At 38.3% G+C, this 20,341-nt stretch overlaps 2 protein-coding genes across 3 annotated transcripts in view; one reads left to right on the forward strand and one right to left on the reverse strand.

Moving 5' to 3' along the window:
* The window catches only part of si:dkey-14d8.1 (zinc finger protein 502), a 127,323-nt gene extending 118,028 nt beyond the window's left edge, over positions 1-9,295 (forward strand). The window contains exon 8 of the transcript XR_007437738.1: positions 9,285-9,295. The gene's annotated coding sequence lies outside the window, so the exon portion shown is untranslated. The remainder of the gene's footprint in view (positions 1-9,284) is intronic.
* Positions 1-20,341, reverse strand: part of shisal1a (shisa like 1a) — a 76,079-nt gene that overhangs the window by 35,170 nt on the left and 20,568 nt on the right. For both annotated transcript variants that reach the window (XM_049474226.1, XM_049474225.1), the window contains exons 2-3: positions 8,933-8,978; positions 6,074-6,249 (exon numbers count right to left, since the gene is read on the reverse strand). In XM_049474226.1, coding sequence (XP_049330183.1) covers positions 6,074-6,140 — 67 coding nt within the window. In that variant the 5' untranslated portion in view covers positions 6,141-6,249; positions 8,933-8,978. The remainder of the gene's footprint in view (positions 1-6,073; positions 6,250-8,932; positions 8,979-20,341) is intronic.

A 20,341-nucleotide genomic window follows, 5' to 3' on the forward strand; every position in this document is an offset into this window, starting at 1 on the left:
TTCCAGTTTCCAAGAGTCTTTCCAAGAATCCAATAAAAAAAAAACATCTAAAGGAAAGACTTATATTTACTTATATTAGACTTATACTTCTTAGAGTTTATCCACATACAGGAAAACAGTCAATTCCAACACTGCTTTACTATAGACAAAGTGCTTGTAAACTGCCTACTGTTTACCTTCATTTCCAAAGCTCAGTTTATATATTACAGACCAATTTAAGTTGTAAACCGATAATTAGTTTCCTAAAATGTATTTTTCAGTTTTTAGGTCCGTTTTTTTTAAAGCATTTGCAGTTTACTGCTAATTTATGTACAATTTAAGTTCACAGCATTTTGTACCATTTCAGGTAATGCACTGCCACTGAAGAGCTTAAATTATTTAAATAAACAGAAAAAAGGGGGTGTTCTAAAGCTTTTCACCAGTAGTGTACATTACTGCCACTTTATGCTCAACAACAAACTAGCCACTGTCCCACATCCACATAAGATAAATACGTTTAAACAGCTGTCCAACATCCAATGTTTCAATGTCACTTTAGCATGATGATGCTAAATAATTAATTATTACATATGTCCCAATAGTTGCATTAAGTCTTTGTCTGTGACTGGTTTTCCTTAGCCAGTTTTCCACATAAACCCATATGCTGGTCAGCTCTGCCAGTATAAAAGGCCATCAGCTATAGAATACAGCCAAAACTGTGCAGAAAATGAGATCTGTAAGTCTAGCTTTAGAAACCACTGCCTTTATTTGTTTGTCAGTTTCTCAGTACAGGACCACAGTTGGCTGAATTCTTCTGGATGATCACTGTTCTCAACTCAGCAGTGATAAATACGGTATTTTTAAATCCCAGCAACACTGCAGTGCTGAGCGCAAATCATTCAGGTTTCCATTTAAGCATTTTAGAATTTCTGCTTTCATTACTGCTAATCCAAGTTCTGTTTTATTGATAAACCACCTCAACGTGCTGCTATTTACTGTTTGCCAGTACCTTTTTCCATTTCTGTCTTTTCCATCTAGGTTTATATGCGCAATATAAACAGGTCGAAATGCTGTAGCAGTACAATAGCTAATCTGCATTCACAACAACAAGAAACCAATAGACAAAACATTAGTAGATAAACATCAGTAGATGCATATAAAGAAAAGTTCAAAAAACATCAGAAATGATTTCAGCTTTCCTCATCGGACCTACTTTAAGAAAGTTTGCTTTTTTTGCAATTTTTATAAATCAGAACTGGCAACATGTTTCTTCAGCTTATTCCTAAAACTGATCTACATATACATATCAAGTCCTTGCAGTCAAGCAGAGCTGGCTGAACGAGCCACAAGACATATTTCTGCATGCCTGAGTGTCCAGAATGATGAAGAAAGGACTACAATTTAAAACTGTGTTGTAGGATTTAGCAATACCATTCCTTACTGACTCATGTTGTTACTCAAGGCACTGTTTGAAAGGCCAATTCTGCAATTAGTGCAATAAAAACAGTAAACACTAATTTTCTCTTCAAACAGTAGAAAAGGAATGCAGCATTCATTATTATGCCATAAATAGAATAAATCCAGCTGCCCGTGCAAATGAAAGTAAAAAAAATAGTTTATTCATAAACACATTCAGAAAATGGCCGTAACCAGCGAGTTATTTTGAAAATTAAGTGGGATCAAGAAATGAATGTATCCCAAAACAGGAAACAATTTAATGTTTGCTGCATTTGACCCCTTGTTAATGACCACAAAGCCCAATTACCTGTGTGCACGAGTGTACAGAGGGGCTGCTAATGGTGGTAATAAATCAGAGCTGATAGAGAGGAGAGCCAAAGAGTCCTCCAGGAACACCTCTGACCTCATAAAGAGCCTTGAATAGCAAGGGAAGTTATTTGGCAGCGCACAGGCCGTGTATCCATCAAAAAACAGGCAAGAATTCAAGCCGTAATGCAAGGCACTCATATTTTTGGGGAGGGAAGAAAAGAACAAAAGGAAAAAGCCAGGCATATGAAATGAAAACCACCTGTTGAGCTCTGTTTTTATCCTCTTTTTTCCCTTTGCTAAGGTACTGACTGAGAGCAAATCAATGTGTTTTGATCCTTGATTTCTGCATTATTAACACCCTGAAGGCTATCAGTGATAATCAGCCTGACCGATGTTCATATTCGCCTCTCTCACAACAGACAGAATTCTAAATAAGCATTTCTCCTGAGGGGGCGGGGCACAGAGACACCTGTCTGACAGCAAACATAAAAATACCTGTCTCGTTCCCTCGCTCTGTCTCTCCATGGCAACTGCTCTGATGTGTGTGTTCATTCAAGGAGCGGGCCAACCGCGTAGCCGGGGCACATGCTGAAGTGATTTCGGAGGTAACCCCCCACCCGCAGCCCTGAAAAACCTCCTCCGTCTATTTAAAACTGAACTTGGCAGGCCCACCAGAGCACGTCCTCCTTCATGGGCTACCAATACACCTTATTACCACAGCACAAAGAGTGCTAAAGGGAGGCGACATGAGCAGGAGAGTAAATTGGCAGTGTTTTTGAGTTATTTCATCAGCACCTTACACTGTAAAGTGCACAGTTACAGGAAGAGTCATCACTGAAAAGATGTCAGAAAGAGAAACAGAGGGTTCAGACTTAACTTAAAATCTATTTACTGTTATGTGGGAAGATGTGGACAACATATTAGTTAAATATATATATTTTTTAATGTTCTGGTAGCCTGGACAATCCACCATTTAGGGTCTAGGGTCATTTAGAGTTAATGTTCATTCATCTGTCAACAGACAACTGGGCCAAGTGCTTCATTAAACCCAGATCCAGGGCTCAGGTTGGCTGTGTTGGATTCACAGAGGTTAAAAGTCATCTTCCCATGAGATTTTTGGCCGACACGAAGACCCAGTGTGTGTTTTCTGGCAAGACACTTCAGGAGCACAGATCAACCTGGTTATGATTTTATAATAATGGGATATTGTGTTTTCTGCTCATAATAACTGGCTGGATGACTGTGAGAGATTTTCTTTTAAGAGATATTAAATAATCACAGATGTTTGAAAGTAGACCTTGTCCTCAGATGACTCAGGGTAATTATGTCCGTCTATGGTACAATTACTTTGTCTGCATAATGCCTGGCTTACGCTACAGGATAATCGGGCTGCTTCTGAGGCAGATTAGTTCTTCCTGACAATTGCAGAGTGTCACGATTACAGAATGATCACAACAATGCTATGCCTACGTATCTTCAACTTATGTGTGTATATACGTGTTACAGTACATGTAAGCCTTTTTGACTCTTTTCTTAGCTTGGGTTTCATATACAGCTCTGGGAAAAATTGAGGCCACTTCAGTTTCTGAATCAGTTTCTCTGATTTTGCTATTTATAGGTATATGTTTGAGTAAAATGAACATTGTTGTTTTATTCTATAAACTACAGACAACATTTCTCCCAAATTCCAAATAAAAATATTGTCATTTAGAGCATTTAATTTGCAGAAAATGAGAAAGGGCTGAAATAAGAAAAAAGATGCATCTTGGCATGTTCTCCTCCACCAGTCTTACACACTGCTTTTGGATAACTTTATGCAACTCCTGGTGCAAAAATTCAAGCAGTTCAGCTTGGTTTGATGGCTCGTGATCATCCATTTTCCTCTTGATTATATTCCAGAGGTTTTCAATTTGGTAAAATCAAAGAAAAACATCATCATTAAGTGCTGTCTTATTTTTTTTTTCCAGAGCGGTATATATCCCTTTTTTTCTTGGCCTTTTCTGAATAGAAAGCACTCAACTAGCATAGTGAGATTTTGAGGATAGAAGGTGTCGACTGTGCATGTATAATCTTAAAGTGTGTGCTGTTTTTTTCAGGGCAGAAGATCATGTAGTGTGGGGAGTTTGAAGGCTAACAATTATTAAAGATCGAACAATCAGGGATGAAAATGTCAAATATAAGGTAGGATAAGATATATATATATATATATATATATATATATATATATATATATATATATATATACATATACAGTGAGTCCAAGAAGTATTTGATCCCTTGCTGATTTTCTTTGTTTGCCCACTAATAAAGACACTATCCTTCTGCACTTTTAATGGTAGATATATTCTAACATGGAGAGACAGAATATCAAGACAAAAATCCAGAATATAATTTTAAAGAATATATTTTAATTAATTTGTATTTCAATGAGGAAAATAAGTATTTGATCCCTCTTGCCAAACACACTCAATACTTAGTGGCAAAGCCTTTGTTTGCAAGCACAGCGGTGAGACGTTTGTTGTAGTTAACCACAAGTTTAGCACACACACCAGGGGGAATTTTGGCCCACTCTTCTTTGCAGATCCTCTCTAAATCATGAAGGTTGGTGGGCTGTCGCTTGGCAACTCTGACCTTCAGCTCCCTCCATAGATTTTCGATCGGATTGAGGTCTGGCGACTGGCTGGGCCACTCCATGACCTTAATGTGATTTTTCTTGAGCCAATCCTTTGTTGCCTTTGCTGTATGTTTAGGGTCGTTATCATGTTGGAAGACCCAACCACGGCCCATTTTCAGATCCCTGGCAGAGGGGAGGAGGTTGTCCCTCAGGATTGTGCGGTACATGGCTCCATCCATCTTCCCAGTGATGCGGTGAAGTAGCCCTGTACCCTTGGCAGAGAAACACCCCCAAAACATTATGCTTCCACCTCCATGCTTGACGGTGGGCACAGTGTTCTTGGGGTCATAGGCAGCATTTTTCTTCCTCCACACATGGCGGGTGGAGTTGAGGCCAAAAAGTTCAATTTTGGTCTCGTCTGACCACAAAACCTTCTCCCAATAACTTGGTTCATCTTTCAAATGATCATTGGCATACTTGAGGCGCGCCTCCACATGTGCTCTCTTCAGCAGGGGTACCTTTCGGGCACTGCAGGATGTGAATCCATTGTTGCGCAAAGTGTTGCCAATTGTTTCCTTGCAAACTGTGGTCCCAGCTGCCTTCAGGTCATTTGCTAACTCCTGCCGAGTAGTTGCAGGACAATTTCTGACCGTTCTCAGCATCATTGCCACCCCACGAGGCGAAATCTTCTTTGGAGCACCGGGCCGAGGTCTGTTGATTGTCATGTTATACTCTTTAAACTTTCTGATAATTGCACCAATAGTTGTTACTTTCACATCCAACACCAAACTAATCTTTTTGTAGCCCATTCCAGCTTTGTGAAGGTCAACAATTCTGACTCTGAGGTCCTGTGACAGCTCTTTGGTTTTACCCATGTTGGAGACTTGAAATCTGTGTGATCTGTCTGATTCTGTGGACAGGTGTTTTTCACACAAGTGATTAGTGAGAACAGGTGGCTTCAGGTCAGGTAACAAGTTGATTGGGAGTGTCTAACTGGTCTGTAAAAGCCAGAACTGCTAATGAATACTAAGGGATCAAATACTTATTTCACTCCATGAAATACAAATCAATTAATATATATTCCTTAGATTTATTTTCTGGATTTTCTTTTTAATATTCTGTCTCTCCATGTAAGAATACATCTACCATTAAAAGTATAGAATGATCATGTCTTTATTAGTGGGCCAACGAAGAAAATCAGCAAGGGATCAAATACTTCTTGGACTCACTGTATATATATATATTTTTTTTCTTCATATAACAGTGGCTCTTTAATACCATATCTTGAAAGTGCCCTCTCTCTCTCTCTCTCTCTCTCTCTCTCATCATCTCTTGCTGTGTTTCCTTTTCAACAGCTGTCAGCTGAGCTTATTCCGCTTGACTGTCACCTCTCTCCTTCTTTCACACACCTCTGAGCACCTACTATTAGAAAGCACTCTCATTCACCTAACAATTTCCAGAAAGGGGCTTCCCCGTCCACTGCACCCATTTAAAACTCATGCATTTGTACAAGCACTGAATGTGTAAGAACACAAGTAAATATGTATTCTTCTTAAAACTACAGCACTTTTGTTAGTAGGAGTGTGCCATATCGACTTTTAAACTTCTCTCTGCTCATTTGGATTGACTTTTGCTTGAAAAACACACAGGGGGATCAGGGGGTGTGAGACTCTGGGTTTCGTTATAGTTCTGTGAATTTGGTCCTCAACTCACCTGCAGTCGACAGCAGTAGAAAGATGATGGCCAAGGTGTTGAAGGACCAGTGGCCACGCATGGTCATCTCTCTGTCCTCATGAAGAAAATGTGGGTGTAGGAGAGAGGGAAGAGTGCCTCGAGTCAGTGACTGCACATGGTTTGCTTTTTTCTGTTTACGCTCCTCATTCTGCAAGCTGTTAAAGAAAACAAACACAACAGTCTGAGTTCAGGTAATGACTTGCTGTCAGCAAGTAGCTTATCAAATTTGACAAAAACTCAATGCAATGGGCAAGTGAACTCTCTGAAACACAAGATCAAAGCCAAGCTAGTTACACAAGGGGCAATGTGACATGTTCCAGAGTAATTCAGCAACAATTGCCCAGGGATGTTCAGGATGTTCCCTTTTGAGTATGTATAAATCACTGGTGCTTTTACATTAGAACATCTTGAACAAAATAAGTCTAAAAAATGACGGCCAAGGGTCTGAGAGTATGGATGCATTAAGGGCTACTTCAGTTTCTTAATCAGTTTCTCAGATTTTGCTATTTAAAGGTACACGTTTAAGTAAAATGAACATTGTTGTTTTATTCTATGAACTACAGACAGCATTTCTCCCAAATTCCAAATAAAAATAGCACAAAAGATGCGGAACTTTCATACCTCTGATAATACAAAGAAAACAAGTTCATATTCATAAAGACTTAAGAGTTCAGAAATCAATATATGGTTGAATAACCCTGGTTTTTAATTTTTTTTATAATTTTATTTCTGATTTTTCCCCATATTCTTTCTTTCCCTATTTGATGCCCGTGACCCTTGGAGGATGCGGATGAGCACACGCCTCCTCTGACACGTGTGAAGTCAATCACCCCTTTTTTCGAGCTGCTGCGGATGAATCATTGCCTGAGCAGCTAGCGCGCTCGGAGGAAAGCACAGCGGCAAGGTTCCGATCATCAGCTCACAGACGCCTCGTGCCGCCCAGCGCCACCTTAAGTGTGATGGGGAGAGAGTGCCATCTACCCACCCCAGAGGGAGCAGAGCCAATTTTGCTCCCTCTAAGCACCGGCAGCTGATGGCAAAGCTGCATGAGCGGGGGTTCGAACCTGCGATTATTCACAGTTTTTTATGCATCTTGGCATGTTCTCCTCCACCAGTCTTACACACTGCTTTTGAATAACTTTAGGACACTCCTGGTGCAAAAATTCAAGCAATAAAAAAAAATCATCATTTTTGGTGGTCTGTATATTTTTACCCGAGAAGATAAAGTCGTATTATATTTATGATATGTTCTATAATCACAATGCATACAAGCCACCTGTGTGATCATCAGCACATTCATTTAGATTTTCTTTCTATCAGTTTTTTAGTTGGCTAATACCAAATCATATCAAATAAACTTGGTTGGTAAACATGTACTTAAAGGTGTTAGCATTTGTTTTGAGTTCCATCAGTCCAGAAAACACAGTTTCACTGCTCCAGGGCTTAAAGCCTCTTGACAATGCTACATTAGGGGCCCTATCTTATATTACTGTATGTGAAAAGCGAGTCACATTGTATGACCATATCTAGGCCTGTAGGTGTGGTGGCCTGAAATTTAGGTGTGTTCAGGTAAATTTATGATGTACTGTTGTCTTAGCAACAGAAAACACAGGTAGTCCACTGACTGAATAGATTGTGGATAGATGTTTACCATTCATTGCTATCTTGGCAACACACACACATACACACACAAGGACATGCAGCAGTGCACAAACCTAATATTTACACCAACAACAAACATAATAGAATATAAAATAACATTGCTGTTCCCGTAAATGACCTGCTCATGCAACTTTACTGCGTGTAAGCGCAGATCAATTTCCTCTGCTGAGATGCACAGACGTGCTGCACCATTAAAATAGCAATCTGCCAATGTCAGAGCGCTTCTTATTTGTACACTCATTTTCCATTGTTCAGCCCCACTAAGCATATAGGAGCACTAAGTAGTTCTACTGTATAATTCTCTGCATACTTATTCATTATTCACCATGTTCTTTAATGGCCAGGACCCAACAAGACCACTATAGAGCAGCATAAACACCTCAGTGTCACTGCTGGACTGGAAAATGTTCTCTAATCATAAATGTCCAGATAGCAGTGTCCTGTGAGCAGCTTCCTGTAGGCAACATCCTGTGACCACCGATAAAGGAATAAAGAATGACCAACACAAACTGTGCAGCAACAGATGAACTTCTGACTCAGGTGGAGCAGTTAGGTATAAGTCTGCACTGCTGTGTCTGATCCATTCATACCAGCACAGCACAGCACAGCACAGCACACACTAACACACCACAACCATGTCAATGTCACTGCATTGAAGAACTGGGTAAAAGTAGGATAATAAAATATGCAGAGAAACAGAAGGGCTACAGTCTGTACTTATAGAACTACAAAGTGCTCCTATTTGATCAGTTAAGCTGTTAAAATGGAGGGTGAGTGTAGAAACAGGGAGTTGGTAGTAATATTCTGACTGGACCTAGTCCAGCAATAATATAAATCATATTAAAGTCTGCCATTATTGGAGCACAAAATTAACATATACAATTACTCTGATTAACATCATCAGGATTCTTAGCCTAAAAAATCTGTCTGTATATAGAAAAAAAAATCATATTGATCAGTATCTCAATTCTACTACAGCTGATTTGTTATATATAAAATATAACTGCGAATACATCCACAAAAGGAAAACAGGTGGCACTGCTGAAACATATACAAAAGACAGTAAGAGGGCTTGCACCACCAGTAAAGGTGAACCCCTTCTAATATGCCCATGCTGAGGCCCATTAGGACCTCACAACAGATGTCTTCAGATACATGTAAAGCACATGTGCTTACTGTGTTTGATGGGAAACATCTTGAGGAGATCTTCTTCACCATGCTCCTGGAAGACAATGATGGATTCAGTATGAGACATCTGTAAAGCATAATGCACGCTGTAGGCTCCATATGATTCAGAAAGAGTGCACACTATTCTTTTCTTACTTCTATTTTTTCTGTCTATACATACAGGGGCTTGCAAAAGTATTCATATCCCTTGGACTTTTCCATATATTTTTTTTTCCATGTTTCATTGGAATTTAATGTGAAAGACCAACACAAAGTAGTAGAAATTGTAAAGTGGAAAGAAAAGTATGCTTGATTCAAAACATTTTTTGGATTTTTCTGGATGAAATGCAGAGATCCACAGCTCAGGTGGGGGAATGCATTGCACAATGTGGACTGCACAAATGTGGCCTTTATGGAAGAGTGGCAAGAAGAAAGCCATTATTAAAATAAAACCATAAAATGTCCTGTTTGCAGTTTGCCAGAAGCCATGTTGGGGAGACAGCTGACATGTAGAAGTCCTTTTAGGCCAAAATGCAAAACGCTATGTGGCAGAGAATTAACACTGCACATCACTCTAAACACACTATCCCCACTGTGAAACATGGTGGTGGCAGCATCATGCTCTGGGGCTGCTTCTCTTCAGCAGGGACAGGGAAGTTGGTTAGAGTTGATGGAATGATGGATGGAGCTAAATACAGGGCAATCTTGGAAGAAAATCTGTTGAAGTCTGTGAAAGACTTGAGACTGGGGCAGAGGTTCACCTTCCAGCAGGACAACAACCCTAATCATAAAGCCAGGGCTACAATGGAATGGTTTATAACAAAACATATTCATTTGTTAGAATGGCCCAGTCCGAAACCCAGTCGAGAACTTGTTGCAAGATCTGAAAAATGCTGTTCACAAACGTTCTCCATCTAATCAGAATGAGCTTTAGCTGTTTTGCAAAGAAGAATGTGCAAAACGTTTAGTCACTAGAGGTGCAAAACTGGTAGAGACATACCCTTAAAGACTGTAAGCTGTAATTGGTTCCGCAAAGTATTGAATCAGTTTTTTATTTGTAACTTTATTTCTACTTCACAACTGTATACGACTTTGTGTTGGTCTTTCACATTAAATTCCAATTAAATATATTTATGTTTGTGGTTGTAATGTGACAAAATATGAAAAGTTTAAGGGGTATAAATACTTTTGCAAGCAACTTTATCTACTACTCCAAACCATCTCTTCTCCCTCTGAGTACATAAGAGTATCCAAGTGTCTGTATATGGTTTACAGCCAGGCTAACAAGCCCTTTGCTCAATGTCTAATGTCCATCAAAACACATGACCATGCCAAGCCCCGCCCCCTCATCAATCCCATTAGGTCTCCCAAAAAACGCTTACTGGGAGTGATAAACATGAACACACTACATCTTACTTTACTGCTAGTGTCGAACACTCCCACACACACCACTGGCTCACCAAGCCCACACATCACTTACCTCAGATAACATTCAAACCAACAGTAAGAAAATGGTTTATTAAGTTATTAAGTTTGAATTAAAGTTATGGTTTGGTAAAAAGTCATGTTTGCTTGTTTAGTTTAGCACTGGAGCTACGAGGATAATAAAGGAAACAAGCCATGAAATGTATCAATTAGGACTGTGCACGCTTCATTTCTAAAATAATAAACTTTCCGAAAACCATCTTAACCCTTTAAGGCATGGTGGACTCTGTAAGCAACCTTTTAGCTTTATTTCCATTTCCTGAAAATGTTGAAGGTTTTTTTGGGGGCAACTGAAATGTAGCACACAGTAAGTGATGTAAGAACTGTAGTTTTTCTAAAGAAAACACTGATTTTACCAGGTACCACTATAAAAAAGTGCAATATATAATATAAACACAACTGATATAGTAAACGCCAAGTTGTTCAGAGAAACCTTAGGACTGAAACAACTTACAGATTAATAAAATAGCTGGCAACTAATTTAATAATCAACATTATTATGGACTTAAGTACCTAATGTCGGGCAGTAAGCCAACCAAAGACAGTCGTGGCAGTTAAGAAAGCCATGAGTGACGGAAATTCACAGTTAGTTTGTACTAAGTTCTTCCTAGAGTCTGCTAGAGTAGTTAAACAAGTCTTATTTTTTAGTAAATAATATCTCATGTTATATCTCAAGTTAGCCTGTTTTCCCTTCCACCTTAAATTTTATCTTGATGTGGCAGCTAAGTAAATCTATATCTCACTTGTGTTTAGGGTGTTTTTTTCCTAACTTAAATGCGTTGGCAGTTAACCTGCAATCAGAGAAAAAGAAAATCAATCCACACATTTTAAATAATAATTTAAAGCCTTTGCCAACCTCTTTTCTGACTCTGGCGATGAGTGGAAGTGTTTGAGAATCAGTGTATATTTACATTAAATAATGATAATAAAAAAACTGTAGGGTTAATTCTTCAAGGAAACACATTTTTTTTAAGTAATAGTAGGTTGTGTGTTCTTATACAATTAAACATTAATACAAAGACAGTTTGGTTTATTAAATAAAATTCTGGAAATCCATTTTTTGCTTTTTGTCCTTTTTATCTAAAAAATAAATAGTTTCTTTAAGATACATTAATTATAAAACTTTAAAAAGCAAGTGAACTATAAAAAAAATCACAAATACGCTACTATAAGTGATTTGTTCAACAATAAACACTTTAGACCAATAAAGTACACTTTTGCCTCTCTGTCAATGATTACTGTGTCTATGAGACATTGGAGATACAGTTTGCTGCCTCTGTAATGATGATGAAATAGCTGAGATTTTTTCCTCTTGTGGGTGGCAGCCATCCAAAAGCTGATGCTCCTACTGCTAACACTGGGAATGTACAAATCAAGTGGGGGTACAGAACCCTAATACTGAGAGTGGATACGCACTTTAGGTGATCTTACGCTGGTTGCTTTTACTTACTAACACATTGTTAGTTTTTTGCAGAATACATGTTTTACAACTAAGCTATAAATCTCTTCTATGCAGAAAAAGTGAACTTTATTTATGATCAATTTAGCACTAAGAGGAGCAACAGAGCTCGTGAATATATTTATGCCAAAGGGCGTAGAGGTCTGGAAGTGAGGTATTTTTAGGTAAATTTCAGGTTAACTGATGTTAACACTAAGACGTTCGTTGCTATCTTGGCAGAGTGCAGCAAGCGTTGGACATGCCCAGGTAGCTGCACCCCTAAAATAACAATCCGCCAGTCAGAGCACACCTGGCTCTTAGAGGTAATGGCAAGTGGCACATGCCTTGGATTTCAAGCAACACACTTTATATCAAGTTGCACTTTGCACAAGTTGGCGGCTTACCTAAAAATGGCAAAAATAGTGCCTTAAGGATACATACAAAATACAAAAGTATTATTATTACGACTAATATATACACTCACCGGTCATTTTATTAGGTACACCTTGATTGGTACTAATAGGCCAAAAGTGTGCCAGGAAAATATCTCCCACACCATTGAACCACCACCACCAGCCTGAACTGTTGTTCTGACCCTACTATTCAAATGTCGCAGCAAAAATCGAGACTCGTCAGACCAGGTAACATTTTTCCAGTCTTCTATTGTCCAAATTTGGGAGCCTGTGTGTATTGTAGCCTCAGTTTCATGTTCTTATCTGACAGGAGGGGCACCCGTTGTGATCTTCTGCTGCTGTCGCTCATCCGCCTCAAGGTTTTAACGTGTTGTGCTGATGTTCAGAGATGCTCTTCTGCAGACTTTGGTTGTAACGAGTGCTTATTTGAGTTACTGTTTTTGTTCTATCAGCTCAAACCAGTCTGGCCATTCTCCTCTGACCTCTGGCATCAACAAGGCATTTGTGCTTACAGAACTGACTCTCACTGGATGTTTTCTCTTTTTCAGATCATTCTCTGTAAACCCTAGAGATGGTTGTGTCTAAAAATCCTAGTAGATCAGCAGTTTCTGAAATACTCAGACCAGCCCATCTGGCACCAACAACCACGCCACGTTCAAAGTCACCTTTCTCCCCCATTGTGATGCATTCTTGAGTTGCTGCCATGTGATTGGCTCATTCGACATTTGCATTAATGAGCAGTTGGACAGGTGTACCTAAAAAAGTGGCAGGTGAGTGTATGTTATCTCAATTTCACTGCCAGAATAAGAGCACCAACTGCCTGGACCTCTGTCCAATTAGGTCAGTAACTTTAAAGGGGGTGAACTATTACAAAACATTCAGACCTCACAGTTGCTTTTGTCATTGAATGTTATCAAACCTTTACTTTATCCATGGACAGCAAAGACAGTTACTTCTTTTTTTAACAATGTATACAAAACAATGTATGAACAGGTAATCCTAATACTTAAACACTCACTATTACTTAAAATATCTGCAATTATAAAAATGTGAAGCTTAAAAATACTGTTTTGTATTATTTTGCCAAAATTAACCATATTTATTGTTAAAGGATAAGTGTAAATAAATCGTTTGGACTGACCTGGAATTCTGCATTATTTCTATTAAAAGGTGCAATCAGGGACACCGAGTGGTCCAGCGGTCTAAAGCGCTGCCACTATGAGCAGGAGGTCGCAGGTTCGAACCCCAGCTCATGCAGCTTTGCAATCAAGCTGCCAGCGTTAGAGGGAGCAAAATTGGCCCTGCTCCCTCCAGGTGGGTAGATGGCGCTCTCTCCCCACATCACTCCTATGGTGATGTCTGCAGCACAGGATGTCTGTGAGCTGATGTACCGAAGCTGGCTGGCTGGCTGCTCGGTAAAGCAGCAGCTCGAAAAGAAGCGGTGGCTGGCTTCACATGTATCGGTCTTGTGCTAGTCATGTGCTAGTCTTCTGCTAGTCTTCACCATCCTGGTGTGTTGGGGCATCACTAGTGATAGGGGGAGTCCTAATGAGTGGGTTGGATAATTGGCCGTGTAAATTGGGGAGAAAATAGTAAAAATTAAAAAAAAAAAAAGTGCAATCAGAGACAAAGACACATCTAAATGAATCAAACACTAAATGAATCGCTAAAGCATTAAAATGGATATTGTGATTTAGAAATTTGTGTTTAGAACTAAAAAGTCTTAGTTTGTTGGGTCGCCTACTGCTTAAGGGGAGTTCACAGGATCTTCAAGGATCAAGGGTTCACTTCTAGGATACACTGTTAAAATGTATTCAATATGTTAAATAAGAAAATGGTACTATTTGTGTTTTAATTTTGTATTTTTTTTATGTAGAATGATTTTATCTGGGTTTTTTTTCTAAAAAGAAAGATTACATTACATTGCATTTTCAATCATTGCAGAAATCAATGTATTCCAAACTGTTCACTTACTTTTCCTACAACTGTACTTTTTTTCTCTGTAGAGCATGTATACTCTGCATGTGCATACAGCATTATAGTGTATGCCTAAAAAACAGCAGGCATCTGTACTTTTCTTTACTGTTATAAATAACTTTACAGTAAAGATAATTACACAGTGACAGTGAGTGCAGTAAGTAAGCTAATTTGTTTTTGCTTAAAAGTTTAATGAGTGAGAAAATTTAGACACGCAGTTCACACACAGCCAACCGTTTCTGTTTATCTTATAAAAAAGGCAGTTTGGAGACATCAGGCTTATCATTATCTGGAATCATAATTCCAGAAGGACAAATTTGGTAGTGCCTGATCCGGCAGTGTTCATTCTTAGTTTGTTGGTACTCAATGTACCAAAGGATAAACTGAACATCTGCTGCGTGTCTCAGATGGAAACCGAACCCTCTGCTTTTATATGCTAAAAAGAGAAAACACAAACAAAGAGCACACCAGGCTATCCTACGCGCACAAGGCCTGTGCCACGCTGTTACCTTGGAAACACAAAGACTGATAAAGAAAGCAAAGTATTTTATTTTTTCCCTCCATCTCCATGTGAGTAATTACAATCTCTTTTGTGACTATGAAAGAGGAAACAAAGCCCCGGACATAATTCAGAGCTAAATAAGTCTCTCTTTTGTGTCATTTTTAGCTTGTGCACCCCTAATGTCCAGATATTTATCTGCGCAGTATTCAATTATTTGTTTAAAAAAAGACTATTTAAAAAAATACAAATATGCAATACAGTGTGATATGATAAGTGTATGTGAGTTCCAATGACTGTATATGTGAATAACATGATTGCATTCCCTTCCCTTCTAAATAAATGAAGCCAAAAATGTCCACCATGTTGTCGAATTTGCCCCAACCCCCTCTTTGGTGCTTCAGGATCCAGTGTGTTCTTAGAAGCTGGGTGTTACATCTGCTCATTCATCCAAAATGTATTTCACTGATTTTTAAAATGCTGCGCACCAAAGCAACAAGTACTATTTCTGACCTTTAGAAGAGAAACCATGAATGTTCGTTCTCTAACAGGGTATGAACATATGGCATCAAAATAGGGTCAAATGTTTTGAGAACCAAAGGTATAATCCATAACCAAGAAATTTAAATGTGAAAACGAGAGGACTATTACTGATATACAGACAATCACGTTTACAATCATGTTTGTAAACAGAATATTTAATATTGACTATAGAGTTTCATATTGCGTTTTGTGTTTTACCTTCATAACAAATCTCTTGCATGGATGTTCGTTTTCTAACAGGGTATGAGCATCTTTAGTTATATTTTAGTAATCAATCCAAATTATTTTCACATTGGCATATACTTCCTTAAAACAATACAGCTCTGGAAAAATATAAGAGAATACCTAAAAGGATGAGTTTCTTTAATTTTACCAAATTGAAAACTTCTGGAATATAATCAAAAGGAAGATGGATGATCACAAGCCATCAAACCAAACTGAACTGCTTGATTTTTTGCACCAGGAGTGCAGGCATAAAGTTATCTAAAAGCAGTGTGTAAGACTGGTGGAGGAGAACATGCCAAGATGCATGAAAACTGTGATTAAAAACCAGGGTTATTCCACCAAATATTGATTTCTGAACTCTTAAACCTTTATAAATATGAACTTGATTTCTTCGCATTATTTGTGGTCTGAAAGCTCTGCATCTTTTTTTATTTCAGCCATTTCTCATTTTTTTGCAAATAAATGCTATACATTAGTATAATTCTTCTTCTGTATTTTATACATGAAGAGAATTTCTGGTCATACTCCCTAACATTAGTGTGGGATAAATTTGCCTGTTTATGACAGAAAACCGACAGATCCTCTAATGTTGGTAATGTTGGTAAGTTAGCTATTGGTTATTTCAACATTCTGTGGTACATACTTTGGGCCAATGTCTACTGGTCAGACTATTAAGATTAAAGTATTCATCAACGCTGAGCTACTAAAGACACCTTTGGTTTAATAAAACACTGTTTTGGATTAACCAAAAAATTAGGTCACACTCAATTTATTTATACGTTTTTGTTCTGGTAGTTTTTCTTTCTTCACTTTTCTGTGTGTGGAGAGACTAATAGATGCATAAGGCATTTTACCACATACACAAGTCCTCTCTGACACTTGTATGAGGATCAAATGAATAAATGACTGGAGCAGCAGCAGCTATTCCCAGGGTTCCCAGTCTCTTTGCTCCATTCTGGGATTTCTTGGCCCCTTCCCCCTCCTTGGCTCTTGAGGCTCTGGCGTGTGGTATGTAATACATACATTAGTGTGTTACACAAGCTTTACTGTAACAGAATGCTACAGGTGACAAGACAAAGTAATGAGCCAGTATCTCAGTTTACTTTTTGTACATCTCCCTTTTCCAGGCCAAATGTTCCAAAATGTCTATTTTTTGAGCATTTTTAAGAATCTAAACAAGAGTGGATTTATCTGAAACCATGGGGTATCGTTCCATTTTATATAGTCCTAAAAGGTGATTTGTACAAGATCATTAAAATATTTATAAGGCTCTATCATTATTTGTTGTATTGTCTAGAGAGATTATGTTAAAATATACATTTAGTGGGGATGTATATACTATATATATATATATATATATATATATATTTTTTTTTTTAAACATTATGGAAACACAAAGTTTGGAAACACATTTTGGGGCAGTTTCAGCTTCTGCTGTGCAGGTTCTAAGAAAGAAAGGAAAAGTGAAATATTACGGGGCACATAATTCCAAAAAGGCATGCGGCTAATTTTATTGCCTTCTCTATTTTCTACTCATAGTATTATGAGAAATGACAGAATCTACAAAAATATGCAACCAGTGTACAGACCAGCAAAAACAGGCAACCTGCCTCAGCTTAACTAGAATTACCGTGTGCCAAGTTCAGTGGGTGGAAATGCCAGTGTATGACCTTATAAATGCAAAATATGATGTTACAAAGAGCAACATAAGACCAAACAAAATAGATAATTAATATATTGAACACGTTACCACATGACTCTTGCTTTTATATTAACTTCCTTCAATCTTAAATGAATCATCTGCATATGATTAAAACACACAGGACCCTATTTTAGTGACCTATAGAGCAATGGTTTATAATTTAAGAGCGTGTCCTGTGTCTTTGGTTTAGTGAGAGCGCAAAAAATATGCCTTGCGCAGCTCGAAATGTGCAAAAGGCGTGTACTAATTCTCTTAATTATTCATGGCTGTTTTGGGCGTAACATTAAATAAACCAATCAGTGTACCAGGAGTCATTCCCTTTATTTTGTTTATTGTTAATGTAAAAGCTGGGTTTGCAACACTAACTGACATTAGTTTCACTTTCAAATTATGAAAACAGCACACCAAAACCTTAAAAAAATTTAAATATTTGATTAACTTTAGAATTTGATTAAACTTAATATTAAGTTAAGTTTATTTATCTGAACTGAGTTTTATATTAGTTTTTTTTTTGTTTTTTTCTTAGACCAAAGCAAGGTCGTGCGCTCCACCATGCCATGCGTCTGGCATTTTAGAGTGCTGGACAAGACATTAATTAATTAATTAATTAATTAATTAGTATATTTTATATTTGAATAAGTGTGACCTAGTGATAAGAAACAAATGCTAACATATAGCTTCATAGATCTGTGTCTTTCAAATATTTTTAAGTTTTGACTAATTCACAGGCAGCATGAGACGCAAGAGTGTAGTGACAATGTGCTTATTTTTTTTTAAATATAAAAAATACAAAAGTAAATTTCAGTTTAATAATAACAAAGTGAGAGAGAATAATAACAAAGTGATAGTGAATAATTGAGAATGAGCATTTGTCAAATTTTCAACAGCAGAATGTCTATATCTGCTATATTAAGCTATAATTATTAAGTCTGAAGTGTACTGAAGATAAACATAAATCCTTCTAAATGTCAAAAAAATATATATTTTAAAGTATATTTTATTTTATAGTTGATTGCTGAAGGCTCTGGGTGAGGTGTTTTTTGCTGTGGTAAAGAAGTGATGGTGTGTGGTATAGTGTTTGGGGTGAGCATTGCGCACGGTGATGGTGATCCAGTCATAGCGGCTGATTGTTGACTTTTGTCGGGGTTTAATTTGGTCAGTGGTGCATCTGTGTTTCCTGCCGCCAAGAAAAAAACAAGCCAGAAATGTACCTGAACACACATCACTTCCAGACCACAACGCCCATCAGCGTTAATATACTCCTAAACTTCCACGCTATTTTAAAAATGCATGTGCAAGGCGTGAAAACTGATTGTTGATGGGGTGTAAGATAGCAATGAGCATCGCCCATGTGTCTTTTATGAGAGGGCCCAAAGTCCTTTTCACGTTTGGGGCAAAGATACATTTTTCTTTGATATGCACCCGTGCATCAGTTTAAATTTACAAGTCAAACCATTTAGACATGATTGAAGTGCACACCCTACTTACTTTAGGTTTTTGGCATTAGCGTGTGTGTGTGTGTTCACCATGGTAAAATTACAATAGTAGAATGCAATGAGAGACTTTGCACGCAAGCGATCCAAAACATGACTGCTTTAATGTATTATTTAATTGCTATGGAATTAGGGGGACTGTCTGTAATAAAACACACTGTAATTTCAACAGGGTGACACTGAAATCTAAATTGTGGAGCAGAGATAGGGACATATCAATAAAACAGTGTAATTTGTCCCAGATATAATGGAGGGCACTGTCTTTCGCAGCCCCAATAGTTAACCGTGCTTGGAGCTGCGTAGCTGTATTATAGCTGTATGTACTGTCTAATGATGATGTCCCCCAACTTGTCAGACTAAATCTGCACACCTGCTTCATACAACTGTATTTTCACTGCATGGATCAGGGCCTGAAGAAAAAGTGTACTGAGCACTACTGACGGTATGCTATATCCAGTTTCTGCAAGGATGCCCGACAAGACAAGTAAATGATATGCACTAGAGTCAAATGTCAAAGCCGTTGTCCCAGTCGATGATTACTGTATGGACGTGTACTGCAGGCCAGTGAACACTGCCAATGAAAAATGAACCCTGGGCTGCCAGAGCCTTCACTATGAGTGCGTCCCTGGACCCAAACAAAGCGCCACTTCTGCCAAAGCCTGGAGAGTGCGGTACACATGCTGGAAAACACACTGCCTGTTTCTTCTCCCAAGGCCACACTACAGAATGTGTTTATCTATCCCCTGAGGCACATTGTGTGTGCATGTGTGTGCAAAGGAGGCCAGAGGAAGACAGAGACAGTGAGGAGCGAATGTAGGCAAGATGAGAGAAAGAAAGAGGATAGGAAGAAGCGAAGTAATCCAAGAGCAGTCCAAGTAATCAAGAAGAGGTTATATCCTCTCACTAATCAATGCATGATGAGTCTTTGCAGCAGGAACAATGCCACATTTTCTGTTCAATACTGATATTAAAACCTGCTTAAAAACAATTTTGTCTCTTTTATCACTGTTATAACTCAGGAATATCTCAGATGGTTCTCATAGCTGTTATTTAACTTTTACTCAGTATGCAACAGTTAGTTTAGGTGCGCTCAACATTTGAGGAACTGACTGAAATAAATAATAGTATTATTTTCAATTTTCAAATTATTTTTTTCCCCATTTTCTCCCCAATTTACATACCCAATTACCCAACCCACTCTTTAGGACTCATGATGCCCCAACAGCAGGAGGGTGAAGACTAGCACATTTCTCTTTAACACACATGAAGTCACACTCTTTTTGAACTACTGCATTGCTGAGGAGCATCACAGCGCACTCGGGGAAAAGCACAGCATCTCAGTTCCGATACATCAGCTCACAGACGCCTTGTGCTGATCGACATCACACTTTTTGGAGTGATGTGGGGAGAGAACCCCATCTACCCACCCAGAGAGAGCAAAGACAATTGTGCTCTCAGGGCTCCAGCAGCTGATGGCAAGCTACATGAACAGGATTCGAACCAGCGATCTCCCGATCATAGTGGCGGTGCTTACCCTGCTGGACCACTCGGAGCCTCATGAATAATAATATTAACAAGTGGCGTCAACTGCTAAACATAAAATAATACAACATATACAATAATTACAACAAGGGTTTGTACTA

The sequence above is a fragment of the Astyanax mexicanus genome, chromosome 2, assembly GCF_023375975.1.
Source record: "Astyanax mexicanus isolate ESR-SI-001 chromosome 2, AstMex3_surface, whole genome shotgun sequence".
NCBI lineage: Eukaryota > Metazoa > Chordata > Actinopteri > Characiformes > Acestrorhamphidae > Astyanax > Astyanax mexicanus.